This window comes from Geotrypetes seraphini, chromosome 18 (assembly GCF_902459505.1).
Source record: "Geotrypetes seraphini chromosome 18, aGeoSer1.1, whole genome shotgun sequence".
NCBI lineage: Eukaryota > Metazoa > Chordata > Amphibia > Gymnophiona > Dermophiidae > Geotrypetes > Geotrypetes seraphini.
Window position 1 is genome coordinate 11113663 of NC_047101.1, and position 13327 is coordinate 11126989.

At 41.8% G+C, this 13327-nt stretch overlaps 1 protein-coding gene across 3 annotated transcripts in view; it reads left to right on the plus strand.

Annotated features, from left to right (window-relative positions):
* PCBD2 (pterin-4 alpha-carbinolamine dehydratase 2) overlaps positions 1-10905 on the plus strand; it is a 55250-nt gene extending 44345 nt beyond the window's left edge. For all 3 annotated transcript variants that reach the window (XM_033927501.1, XM_033927503.1, XM_033927502.1), the window contains exons 3-4: positions 7727-7807; positions 10631-10905. In XM_033927501.1, coding sequence (XP_033783392.1) covers positions 7727-7807; positions 10631-10729 — 180 coding nt within the window. In that variant the 3' untranslated portion in view covers positions 10730-10905. The remainder of the gene's footprint in view (positions 1-7726; positions 7808-10630) is intronic.
* The last annotated feature ends 2422 nt before the right edge of the window (positions 10906-13327 follow it).

Below are 13327 nucleotides of genomic sequence, written 5' to 3' on the forward strand. Positions count from 1 at the left end.
CCGAACGGCGCTCGCCTCTTAGGACCGACTGACCCCTGTTCAACTGCTGTTCACATGGAACCCCTTCTCCACTTTGGCCTTCAAAGTTCTCATTTGAATATTTGCGGCTCCACCTGGGCACGACACTCCAGCGTCATCTATTTTCAGGGCTATTTTGATTAGGGAGGTGAGTTGTTAACACACTCCTTAGCGGATTCCGACTTCCTGCTGTCTATATTAACCAACACCTTTTCTGGGGGTCTGATGAGCGTCGGCATTGGGTGCCTTAATCCGCTTGGGAATCATGAGTATGGGTAAAGCTTTGTGAAATACTCCCTGGAAGCTATGTAAATAACTCATGTGTCATTTGGTATAATGTGCCGTCTCTTTCTACTGAATTTCTTGCTTTGTTTAATTTATAAAACTTTGATAAATTCTTCGGATATTTTGGATCAGGATAGCTACTGGCTCAAATGTTTTGTGTATACATAGGAACCTTATTTTTTCCCCCCTGCAATTTCTCTGGCTAAACATACTCGTATAAGGGATCCACCAGGGTTCTTTAGGCCACAAAATTACATTCATTATGAAATTTGGGGGTTGAGAACTTAAGGGTAATCAAGTCTGGCCACCATGTAAGAACATAGAATGATTCCCACCCATCAGACAAACCTTCACGGGCACATGAGAAATAAAACTAATACTTAGTCTCTTGGTATATCTCAAATTGTTAATTCTAACCACAAAAAAAACAAACTTATTTTGCTACCTTTCATTTTAGTGTCAGACTTCTTGAAGTCAGATTTTCTCTCTCTCTCTCTCTTTAATCGATGCTAAACTGTTCATAGATTTCCGTAAAGAGGAAAAAAAAATCACAGAACCATTATTTGCAGTTCATATGTTTTAGGTTGATCAAGCCTATTTTATAATCGTTATCATGCACAAATTTCTGGAGAGAGAAAATGAAACATTTCTAGATAGGTGAATATTGAACAGTTTTCAGTGACAGGCTAGTGCATACTTTAGTGTAGATTTTCTAGCACACAAGTAGAGAATGACACGGGGACAGGTTGGAGAAATTGAGTTCCTGCGGGGATGGGGAAAAATTTGTCCCCATGCCATTCTCTCTACACACAAGCATTTCACAGTCAGCCACAGACGAACAGGAGAACTTGAGGCTGTGTTTGTGTGTATCTACTTAATCTCCATTCCAGAAGTTCTCAACCTGGACATGGGGACACCCAGCCAGTCAGGTTTTCAGGATACGACCTCTGTCGGGAGACTATTCCACGCATCTACCACCTTTTATGTTAAAAAGTTTTTCCTGCGAAGAGAGAACAGTGCTTCAACCCAGGTTAAGTGAGGTGGAGATTGGAGTGGGCAGAACCCAGTGAGATCAGCAGTGGCAACTGACGTCACTTCCAGGTTCTTGACTTCTTTAAAACTGATTGGCAGCCATGGAACATAGGAGGAGAGAACAGTGCTTCAGCCCAGATTGAGTGACATGGAGATTGGAGTGGACAGAACCCGGCAAGATCAACAGTGGAATCTGATGTTATTTCTGTGTTCTTGGCCTCTTTAAAATTGATTGGCAGCCACGGATGTGTGCCTGAAGGGGTGTGACCAAAGGGGAAATGCCCCTTTGGACCCAACTGAGGAGCCTCAAGAGAGATAATAGATTGCTGTTTTGAGTGGTACTGGGTTTTTTTCCTTTGTTACTTTTTACCTCATGGTTGGTTGGTTTTTTTTTATGAGTAAGAGGAAAGGCTCAACTAAAGGGTTGAAGACTGTTGAAATCTCAAAAACTCAAGGACCTATTGATAGTTTTGCTGTTCTACAGGGGAAAATGATTGGGACTAGTGGTATAAATCCAGAGGCCCCTTCTCTGAGTCCAGATGACTGCTCACTTCCCAAACCCCCTAATGTAATTTTGGACTCTTCTTTTTTTACTTCTAGTCCTATAATAGGAGAAGCTGAAGTCAATGGTGTTGTAGACCATCTAAAAGAGTATGAGGTCGTCCTATTGAGAGAATTAGTTGTGGAAATTCCTAACTTAGACTCTGCTGAAGGAATTTGTGAAGCTTCTACATCAGTATCTAAACCATCTCTGAAACCAGGATGTATGGGATATTAGTATATCTGCTCTTCTTAAGGATGTTTTGTAGAAAGTTGTATTAAGAATAGAAGGAACTTTAATTGTTTATCACAACTGCGTTTTTTTTTCTGGAGAGGTTGCCTCAAAGGTTACTGGTGTGGAGTCTGAGGTGAATTTAATAAATAGGAAACTTGCAGGAACAAGTTTGGAAGATCTACGCCATGGAAGAAACTAATGTCTCCTTAGTGAAAGGGAATATTTTGCTAGAAAATAGATTAGAAAAAGTGGAAAACCAGATGCGAGCTAATAATTTATGATTTTTGAACTTTCCCTATAACTCTGATTTCCGCTGCAGAAATGTTGAAACAACATTAGGTGGAAATCCTTTCTATCAAGACCTCACTCCTACCAAAGATTTCTAAATCTTACTATATTTCCTCATCTATTAAGAATATATCTGGAAGCGGTATTGAGGAAGTGGTAGAGATGGATTTAACCTCTATTCTGGAAAGAGTATACAGGGCCGTAATGTTAGTGTCTTTTGAGAATGGTGAAGATAGAAATAAGATTTTAGTTAATTTCTTTCGTAAAAGACTAGCTTTGTTTCATGCATTTCCAATATATTTTTTTCCTGATGTTACTCGAAAAACTCAGATGTTCAGATGAGAATTTTTTAAATTGAAGTCAAGGGCTTTGCATCTTGGGATGACTTTTTTTTTCCCCCCTGAAATTCCCTAGACAATGTCAGGTGGAATTTCAGGGAAAAGAATATATTTTTCTTGACCCTATACAACTGGAGAAATTAATTGTAGCCCAGGAAGTACAATCAAAGGGTGGGTCATCTGTTTAATGGACTGGAAAAGTAGACTTGAATAATCATTCTTAATTTGTAGAATGATTACTTTTTGACTGTTTAGAGGTTATTTTGAGGAAAAGTAGACGAATAGGAGAAATCTCCCTAATCAAATCACTAGCTTATTTAATGATTTTCCTTTTTTTTTTTTAGATTTCAAGTTCTCTCCTCCCTTTTTCTTGTATTTACAATAACATGATATTTAATATAATACTATGTTTTGGATAATTTGATACAAGATATGTATCTTTTTTTTTCAATGTTCTTTTTTAAATTATTTATTTATTTATTTAATCAATATAATTACAAGCATCCACTTGTTCTAGAAATACAGAGAATAAAGAATTAACAAAAAGCAAAAATCTTCAATCAAAGAATAATATATGTAATCTCTACTTCAGACCACAATAAAGCTGGGGGAACACAAAAGATAAGGAGATCAATTAAAGTTATATATTTAAATTAAGGCATATGCTTAATGGGTTATAACAACATCTGCAATTTAATTTAATTATCCCTGCTTTTAATGGAGCAGGTTTTTTAGTATCTACAAAGGCTTTAAGCTGGTCAGGGGCAAAAAAGGTATATTTAGTTCCAGCATATTTTACACATTTACATGGGTAACTTAGTAAAAAAAGAAGCCCCTAATGCCTTAACCCAGGGGTAGGGAACTCCGGTCCTCGAGAGCCGTATTCCAGTTGGGTTTTCAGGATTTCCCCAATGAATATGCATGAGATCTATTTGCATGCACTGCTTTCAATGCATATTCATTGGGGAAATCCTGAAAACCCGACTGGAATATTGCTCTCGAGGACCGGAGTTCCCTACCCCTGCCTTAACCTCTTGTCTCATATTTAGGAATATATATTTTTTTCTTTCAATGTTCATGTCAGTATTTGTTATTTCTTAAATTGTAAATTTGAAAATAAAAAAGAAATTCTTAGATTACTCCTGAGCCTTGCACTTTCACTCTGGAATTTCATTTCAAATGAAAGAGACTTTAAAAAAAAAAATCTTTATTGATTTTCCACATCATCAACAGTGCCATTAACAATTAGATGTACATATAATGAATCAAGAAAAAGCACATTCATCTTTCAGAAAAACATGAGCAATCACTTTTACCCCCTTCCCTGTACCCCCCTAATGACTAAACAGGAAAATATATATATAGATTCTTTCATTAACCTTTCCCAATCTAACTTCTGTACAAACATCTATCATATCTCCCCTCTCCTGCCTTTCCTCCAAAGTATACAGATTGAGATCTTTAAGTCTGTCCCCAAATGCCTTATGACGAAGTCCACGCACCATTTTAGTAGCCTTCCTCTGGACTGACTCCATTCTTTTTATATCTTTTTGAAGGTGCGGCCTCCAGAATTGTACACAATATTCTAAATGAGGTCTCACCGGAGTCTTATACAGAGGCATCAATACCTCCTTTTCCCTACTGGCCATACCTCTCCCTATTCACCCTAGCATCCGTCTAGCTTTCACTGTTGCCTTGTCAATCTTTTTGGCTACCTTAAGATCCTTGCAAGTCCCGCTCCTCTTTCGTGCACCCCCTAAACTGTATCATTCCCTTGGGTTTTTGTAGCCCAAATGTATGACTTTGTATTTCTTAGGTAATGTGGGTAAAAAAATCTAAGGGCTTCTTTTACTAAGCTACGCTAGCGGTTTTAGCGCACGCTACAAAGCCACGCGCGCTAGACACTAAAGCCTCCATAGAGCTGGCGTTAGTTTTTCCGCATAGCGCGGGGGTTAGCGCACGCCAAAAACGCTACCGCAGCTTAGTTAAAGGAGCCCTAAGTATTGTTTTATGAAAATGAAATTTCATCAGATGTCATCGTTAGGATAACAAACTTGTCCTTTTTCGCTAGCGGAGTTGATTCTGTCTACAGCAGGGGTGTCAAATGTCGGTCCTCGAGGGCCGCAATCTAATCGGGTTTTCAGGATTTCCCCAATGGATATGCACGAGATCTAGTTGCATGCACTGCTTTCATTGCATGCTAATAGATCTCATGCATATTCATTGGGGAAATCCTGAAAACCCGACTGGATTGCGGCCCTCGAGGACCGTCATTTGACCACCCTGGTCTACAGAGAGAGCAATGTTCCTTTCTGGGACATGAGCGTTCAGTACATTTCACCAGCTAAGGTCCTGTGTTCCTTGAACAGTAATGAAGTTTTATGGGTATTAGCTGTTTTACATTAGTGAAGTTGACCCGAGGCCCTCGTAGAAATGTGCTGCACAGCCTCTTGTTATCCTTGGGCTACTTGCCAGTCTGGCTTCGTTTTTTTTTTTAAAATGCTAGCAGGATGTTGCCTGACAAAATGAAAAAGGTTAGACCAAAGAAGAAATATTCTTTCCTCCCCAACCTCCTCTGTCCCTGTTCATGCAGGTGAGATTCTTTCATATGGCATCAGATTCTTCAGTAGAGCATACCAGAAGTTATGCCACTCAAAACACAAAACAATGATCCAAATACAGTACCTTGGTGCTGTGCTGAGGTCTTTTTTATCTCCTTCCCGCTGTACACGCCTGTTGTCTTTTTGGCTTCCTTTGTATTGATTTAGGGGAGCTGAGGTACCTGGCGGTTATTTTGTCACCTTTAGAGCAGGGGTTCTTAAACCTGTCCTGGGGATCCCTTAGCCATTTTCAAGATATCCCGAATGAATATGCATAAATGAGTATGCATATAAAGTAGGTAGTAGGTGTGCAAATTTATCTCGTGCATATTCATTCGGGATATCTTAAAAATCCAACAGGATGGGAGAACCCCCCCCCCAGGACAGGTTTAAGAACCACTGCCTTATGGCCTAGCCTTACTATTAACTGTTCTTGTGTTGGGAAGGGACATTAAGACATACATTATGGCTCATCTCTTGATTCAAAGGACATGCAGGAGAGAGGGTATCTTGGAAGGAGCTTTAGGTACCAAGCCAATCAGAGTCTTAGTCCCCTTCCCGGTGCATCCCTAGATGCACCAAGAAGAGGAAGGCCTGCCATTTCAAAGAGGCAGGCCTACTGGCAAGAGGGCGTGGGCATCCCTCTTGCCGGCTTTTACAATGAGGTACAGGGAAGGGGCTGGGGGGAATGCTTGAGCTTGGGTGGTTCTGAGCTGACCCTCCCTACCCCACCAGACAGCCAGGGCTGTCTTTTGGGGTCTTGTTTGTGAGATGGTGGGAGGGGGGATCTTCATGTAAGGGGGAATATGGGGGCGTGTCAGGGGGGTCCAGGTGGCCAGGATGCACAACGGGGTTGCTGAGGTAGGAGGGAGTGGGCATACCTCCAGTCTCTCTGGGTGTGTTGCTGTTGCGGTGGCGGCTGTCATCGGGGGAGGGGGGATTCGGGATCCATGGCTGTTGTCGGGGGGGGGTGGGGGGGAGGGGCAGCACAACTTTTTTTAAAAAATGGGGACAGATATTGTGCTTGGGTAACATGCACAACATCTGTGTCTATTTAAAAAAAAAAAAAAAAAAAAGGTTTCCTGCCCCGAACAGCTGAGTGGCAGGAGGATTCCTCAGGGCTTCCCCTGCTGGCTCTGCACATGTGCAATTCCAAAGTAGAACTGAAATTTTATGTTAAAAAGAATATTCTGAAACTTATTGTTTGGTTGGAATAGCTCAGATACTTCTTTTGATTGAACTGTGTAGTGCTCGTTATGCTGAGGTTCACGGAGAAGCAAGGAAGTGACTTTCACAGGGATGGGAGAATTAAACTCTGGACTGTCCATCCAAAGCCCTTTCATCTATCCAGGAGAACTTGAAGAACAGATAAAGTAGTGGAGAGCCATGAAAAACCTCTAAGAAGAGCCATTGTGCCCTCAGCATGAGTTGTGTTGGGTTTCTGTGTGACTTACATTGGAACTATACAATGCTCAGTTATAAAGATCATGCAGAAATAGCACCCAGAGTCTGTTCTGTAATTTCTAGGGGTTCTGAGAAGAATAACCGAAGCTTAATTGCCACAGAACACTACATATGCAGCCAGGTCTACCTTTTGGTGTGCTTTGTGAAGCCCTACAAGAGAAAGACTCCATTTTCTTTACAAGAATTTTTCTGACACAGAGCAGAATGCTCAAAATTCACCAGTAGTTGATTTCAGTTTCCTGTGGACAGGACTCAGCAGAGAAGTCCCAGGGCTAGCTGAAGGTAGTCAGCCCATCTTTATGCTGTTGCTTCCAGCAACCAATATAGAAAGAGTGAAAAATGAAGACAGAGAAAGACCACATGGCTCTCTAGTCTGCTTATCCATGCCATAAAGTATACAGGACTGTTTTGTTTTGGGGGGCGAAGGGAATAAGAATACTGAACAATGAAGGGAGGAGCACAGAAGCAAGCCAGGGTACCACAATCCTTTGCGTTGTCCTTGCTTGTGACAAAAACCAGAAAAGCTCCAGTGCTAGTTTCAACTAAATTACTTAAATCGTTTTCACCTCAGTCCCTTTTTGGAAAAGTGGAACGGTCTTGGAGCATATGACTAGCAATTTATGTCATCATCCTTTGCTAGAAGTACCTGGGCATTGGGTAAGACCTTAACATATATGGAAATTAAGCCTGTGGTCATGTTGCCGTATAGCTTGATAGGTTTAGAACCTGGTTGCCTAAAACATTTAGCATGCCAACGCCGATATTTCAAACTAATAGCCTTATGGGTTTTGTTGCATGGCGAGTCTTTCTCGATACCTGAAAATGCTTCTGGTTTTGCATAAACTGCTTATCAAGGCAATTGTATCTGTTCTACACCTTGAAACTACCCTTGCAGAAATGTAATTTATTTGTTTTTCATGCTTTAGGCTTTTGGATTTATGACCCGAGTGGCTCTGCAAGCAGAAAAAATGAATCATCATCCGGAATGGTTTAATGTGTATAACAAGGTAATGTATAGCTTAAAGTTTCTGGTACCTTAAAAGAAAATGTATGAGACAGAATGCAAGGTGCTGGGCCTCCTTAGATATCTGGTTTTAAGTCTTAGAGTCAACCGTTGTGGGCTGACTTTGGCAGGTCAACGCAGGTTGAGGCAGAAGAATTGATGCAGAGGCTGTACTTATCTGATACTTCCATGTGGATATGGAGATATCTCTGTGTATGTAACATAGAAACATGATGGCAGATAAAGGCCAAATGGCCCATCTAGTCTGCCCATCCGCAGTAACGATTATCTCTTTCTCTCTCCGAGAGATCGCACGTGCTTATCCCAGGCCCTTTTGAATTCAGACGCAGTCTCTTGTCTCCACCACCTCTTCTGGGAGACTGTTCCATGCATCCACCACCCTTTCCGTAAAAAAGTATTTCCTTAAATTACTCCGGAGCCTATCACCTTTTAACTTAAGGTGACAGCAAAAGCTAGAAGGATTCTAGGGTGCATAGGAAGAAGTGTGGCCAGTAGGAAAAAGGAGGTATTGATGCCCCCGTAGAAGACTCTGGTGAAACCTCATTTAGAATATTGTGTGCAATTATGGATGCTGCTCCTTCAAAAAGATATAAAAATGATGGAGTTGGCCCAGGGGAAGGCTACTAAAATGGTGTGTCTTAAGGCATATGGGGACAGATTTAAAGATCTCAATCTGTATACTTTGGAGGAAAGGCCGGAGAGGGGAGATATGATAGAGACGTTTAAATACCTACGTGATGTAAATGCACAGGGTCAAGTCTCTTTCATTTGAAAGGAAGCTCTGGAAAGAGAGGGTATAGGATGAAGTTAAGAGGTGATAGGCTCAGGAGTAATCTGAGGAAATACTTTTTTACAGAAAGGGTGGTAGATGCGTGGAACAGTCTCCTGGAAGAGGTGGTGGAGATAGAGATACACTGTCTGATTTCAAGAAAGCCTGGGATAGGCACGTGGGATCTCTTAGAGAGAGGAAGAGAGATAATGGTTACTCCGGATGGGCAGACTGGATGGGCCATTTGGCCTTTATCTGCCATCATGTTTCTATATATTATAAACACTGCATCTAATTTCTATAGGCACAGCTCCAAAGTGGTCGTGAATCAAGGATGGGTGTAAGGGGGTGTCAGGTATGCCAAGCAATTAGGCATGTTCTAGAACAGTGTCAAATATTAAATGCAAGGAGTGGAGGATTCAAAAAATATATCTCTACCTTTTCACTAAAATACACACAGCTTCCAAGAAGGGAAAAGCCTTGGAGTAGTGGTGAGCCAGATCAGACAAGCTCTACCATGAACATCGCAGGCGTAAAAAACCTTCAGTGCTAAATGTTCAAGCATTTTGCTACCACTTATGATATGCAGTTATACTGTGACTCAGTCCCTTGACGATGGGTCCGTTTCATTGGCTGGAGGGAAGTTGAAGCTATTCTGAGGTTTTTTCCCTTCTTTGCTTTAAGGAAGTGTGTTTTGGAAGCTGTGTGCGTTTTACTGGAGAGGTATAGCTCCAATGCTCCCTCTGATTGGCTGGATGCATGCATATTTTTTTTCTTCATATTAATGACAAGTTCTAAAAAATTTTTTTTGTGTCGGTAGCAAATTCTACTACTACTACTCCTATTTATCATTTCTATAGCACTGAAAAGCGTACACAGCGCTGCACACATAACATGCAATAGACCAGGGCTGCCCAAATCCGGTCTTTGAGATCTACTGGCAGGCCAGGTTTTCAGGACATCCACAATGAACATGCACGAGAGAGATTTGCATACCAAGAAGGCAGTGCAGGCAAATCTCTCTCGTGCATGTTCATTGTGGATATCCTGAAAACCTGGCCTGCCAGTAGATCTCGAGGACCGGACTTGGGCAGCCCTGCAATAGACGGTCCCTGTTTAGAAGAGCTTATAATCTAAGTTCCAGATTTGCAAGTATTTTTGTGAGCAATGCTCCAGGAATGTATGAGCGATTGCTCATGTGCTTAGCTTAGAGCAGTGGTTCCCAAACCTGTCCTGGAGGACCCCCAGGCCAGTCGGGTTTTCAGGATAGCCCTAATGAATATGCATGAGAGAGATCTGCATATAATGGAGGTGCCAGGCATGCAAACCTGCTCCATGCATATTCATTAGGGCTAGCCTGAAAACCTGACTGGCCTGGGGGTCCTCCAGGACAGGTTTGGGAACCACTGGCTTAGAGGGAACACTTGTTAGAGCAGTGGTTAGAACAGACATAGGCAACTCCAGTCCTCGAGGGCCAGAATCCAATCGGGTTTTCAGGATTTCCCCAATGAATATGCAAGAGATCTATTTGCATGCACTGTTTTCAATGCATATGCACCGAACTACTGTTATAGAATTTGAACTTAACACCCATCATTAGGCCTGTTTAGGTACCATTTATTGAAACATAACCCATAGTGCATTGTTTCTGATTACTTTGATGGACTTATAGCCCTGGCTTAGATTAGAACAGGGCTTGAGAAATTTTGCTCGCCCTTATCCCGTTATCGATACCAGCCAGATGCTTTTTCTAGTTACAGATAATGCACTCGTAATATAAAACACACATCGTTCAAAATTCTAAAAAAAATAATAAATTAGGTATTAAGGAAGTCAGGAGGAAGAGAACTGCTGCCCCAACCGGACTACCTGAGTCCTGTCCCTCAGAAAAGCCTTCTCCCCGCCCCCTCCCCAGTTCCCACCATTGACAAGTGTGGCGGACCTATCCAATAACTTGAACCCGTATCAATAAACTGTACATATCGGCCCCACCGAGCAACTGACGTGTCTCCGTTTATCTTTTCTGTTTTGTTTCAGGTTCAGATAACGCTCACCACACATGACTGTGGCGGATTGACCAAAAAAGATGTGAAACTGGCTCAATTTATTGACAAAGCTGCTGCCTCTGTGTTATAGTTCGTCAGTTCACCAGCGATTGTTACAATTATTAAATGTCAAACTTTCATATGCATTGTAAAGATATAGAGAGCGTATCGTGCTGTTATTCTGTTATCCAAATTGCATAACGTAGGAATGCTGTTATTTCATTTGTCTCTGATTCTGTGAAATATTAAAATATATTATCTCATGAGCTCCTGAACTACATGCAGAGGTTAGAGAGCACAGAACCAAATATAAGATGCTGTTTACCATTTCATCTGGTTGATTAATAGCTGCTGCCAAGAGGAATTATCATAGGGCTGTCCCTGAATGCTCAGGTCTTTGCTCCTCACGACTTGCAAGAACATAAGAATAACTTTACTGGGTCAGACCAATGGTCCATCTTCACAGTGGCCAATCCAGGTCACTAGTACCTGGAGAAACCCAAAGAATAGCAACTGAGAATGTGATGTCATAATTTCTCAGTCCACCAATGACAATGGCTTGATTGTCCTATACTTGGCTCACATAAGAACAAAAGAATAGTCATACTGGGTCAGACCAATGGTCCATCTAACCAATTCCAACAGTGGCCAATCCAGGTCCCAAGTATCTGGCAGAAACCCAAAGAGTAGCAACTGAGATTATGATGTCATAATTTCTCAGTCCACCAATGACAATGGCTTGATTGTCCTATACTTGGCTCAAATAAGAACAAAAGAATAGTCATACTGGGTCAGACCAATGGTCCATCTAACCAATTCCAACAGCAGCCAATCCAGATCCCAAGTACCTGGCAGAAACCCAAAGAGTAGCAACATTCCAGAGCTGAGTTTGTGATGTCATAATGCCTCATTCCACCAATGCCTAAGAGCCAACCTCATCAGTGATGTCACAATGGTTTGATTGTCCTAGACTTGGCTCACATAAGAACAGTGGCCAACCCAGGTCCCAAGTACCTAACTAGATCCTAAGAAGAAAACCAGATTTTATGCTGCTTATCCTAGGAATAAGCATTAATGGCCTATAACAGAGATTCTTTGGGTATCTGTACAAAACATGCTGGCACACACAGATAGGCTATAGATTCTAGAGAATTCTGCAGGATTTATGCAGTCTCTGCTGTAATTCATTACAGTGACGGTTTATATATTTTTTCACTTGCTTCACACATCCCGTCTCTTGTACTTTTTGAATCCATGTAAATTTTGGATATGTGGGTTATAAAGTTATTTTATATAAAACTATGTACCACGGTAAAATAAAGCAGGCTTAAAAAAATGTCACTTATCCATTTTATGACATGTTTTATTTGTTTAAGTTAAGTTTTTCAGTTTATGTACTGCCCAACAAAACTACTTTTAAACATGCCTCTCAGTGAACTAACGTGTGCCAACAATGTTTGTCAAATTAGTCTTGTTTGCATTCGCAACAGAAATAGAACACTACCAGGATTTTTTTTTTTTTTTTTGCAGGGCAGCTGGGAACCAAATCTGTCCTGAAAGGAGCCAGTTTTAAACAGAGACTGGGAAGGGAAACAAGGCAGGAGATGAGATTGTGGACCTGAGAATGGCCCTGCCAGAAAGTTTATTGTTGGATTCTTTCATTTCTAGTGATAGAAGCCAAAAATGACTAAAACTAGGGGACACTCCATGAAGTGACAGGGAAATACTTTTAAAACCAATGGGAGGAAATATTTTTTCACTCGGAGAATAGTTGAGCTCTGGAACGCGTTGCCAGAGATTGTGGTAAGAGCAGATAGTGTAGCTGGCTTTATGAAAAGTTTGGACAAATTCCTGGAGGAAAAGTCCATAGTATGTTATTGAGAAAGACATGGAGGAAGCCACTGCTTGCCCTGGATTGGTAGCATGGAATGTTGCTACTATTTGGGTTTTGGCCAGGTACTGGTGACCTGGATTGACCAGTGTGAGGACGGGCTACTGGGCTTGATGGACCATTGGTCTGACCCAGTAAGGCTATTCTTAGGTTCTTATCCCTAAGGGGATATAGAACCTAAAGTGTGCAGAATGAAGCTCCCAGAAGACGTTTTGATACATAAGAACATAAGAAGTTTCCTCCACTGGGGCAGACCAGAGGTCCATCGTGCCCAGCGGCCGCTCCCGCGGAGGCTCATCAGGTCCATGACCTGTGAAGTGGTGTCTGACTATTCCTGTAACCTACCTCCACTTGTATCTGTACCCCTCAATCCCCTTTTCTTTCAGGAACCTATCTAGACCCTCCTTGAACCCCTGTAACGTGCTCTGGCCTATCACAGCCTCCGGGAGCGCGTTCCATGTGTCCACCACCCTCTGAGTGAAAAAGAACTTCCTAGCATTTGTTCTAAACCTGTCCTTTTTCAATTTCTCCGAGTGCCCCCTTGTACTTGTGGCTCCCCACATACGTCTTCCAATTTCATGCCATTAACTTACTGTTCTACGTGTTTCTTTGCTGTCCCACTGGTGATTAGAGTTCTAAACTGAACATAAGAAACGCCTTCACCGGATCAGATCTAGGTCCATCTAGTCCGGCGATCCGCACACGCGGAGGCCCAGTTAGGTTCTCCCTGTTGGAGACCCGGATTTCCCATATCCCCCGATATGATTTGCAAGGTGTGCATCCAACTTGCGCTTGAAA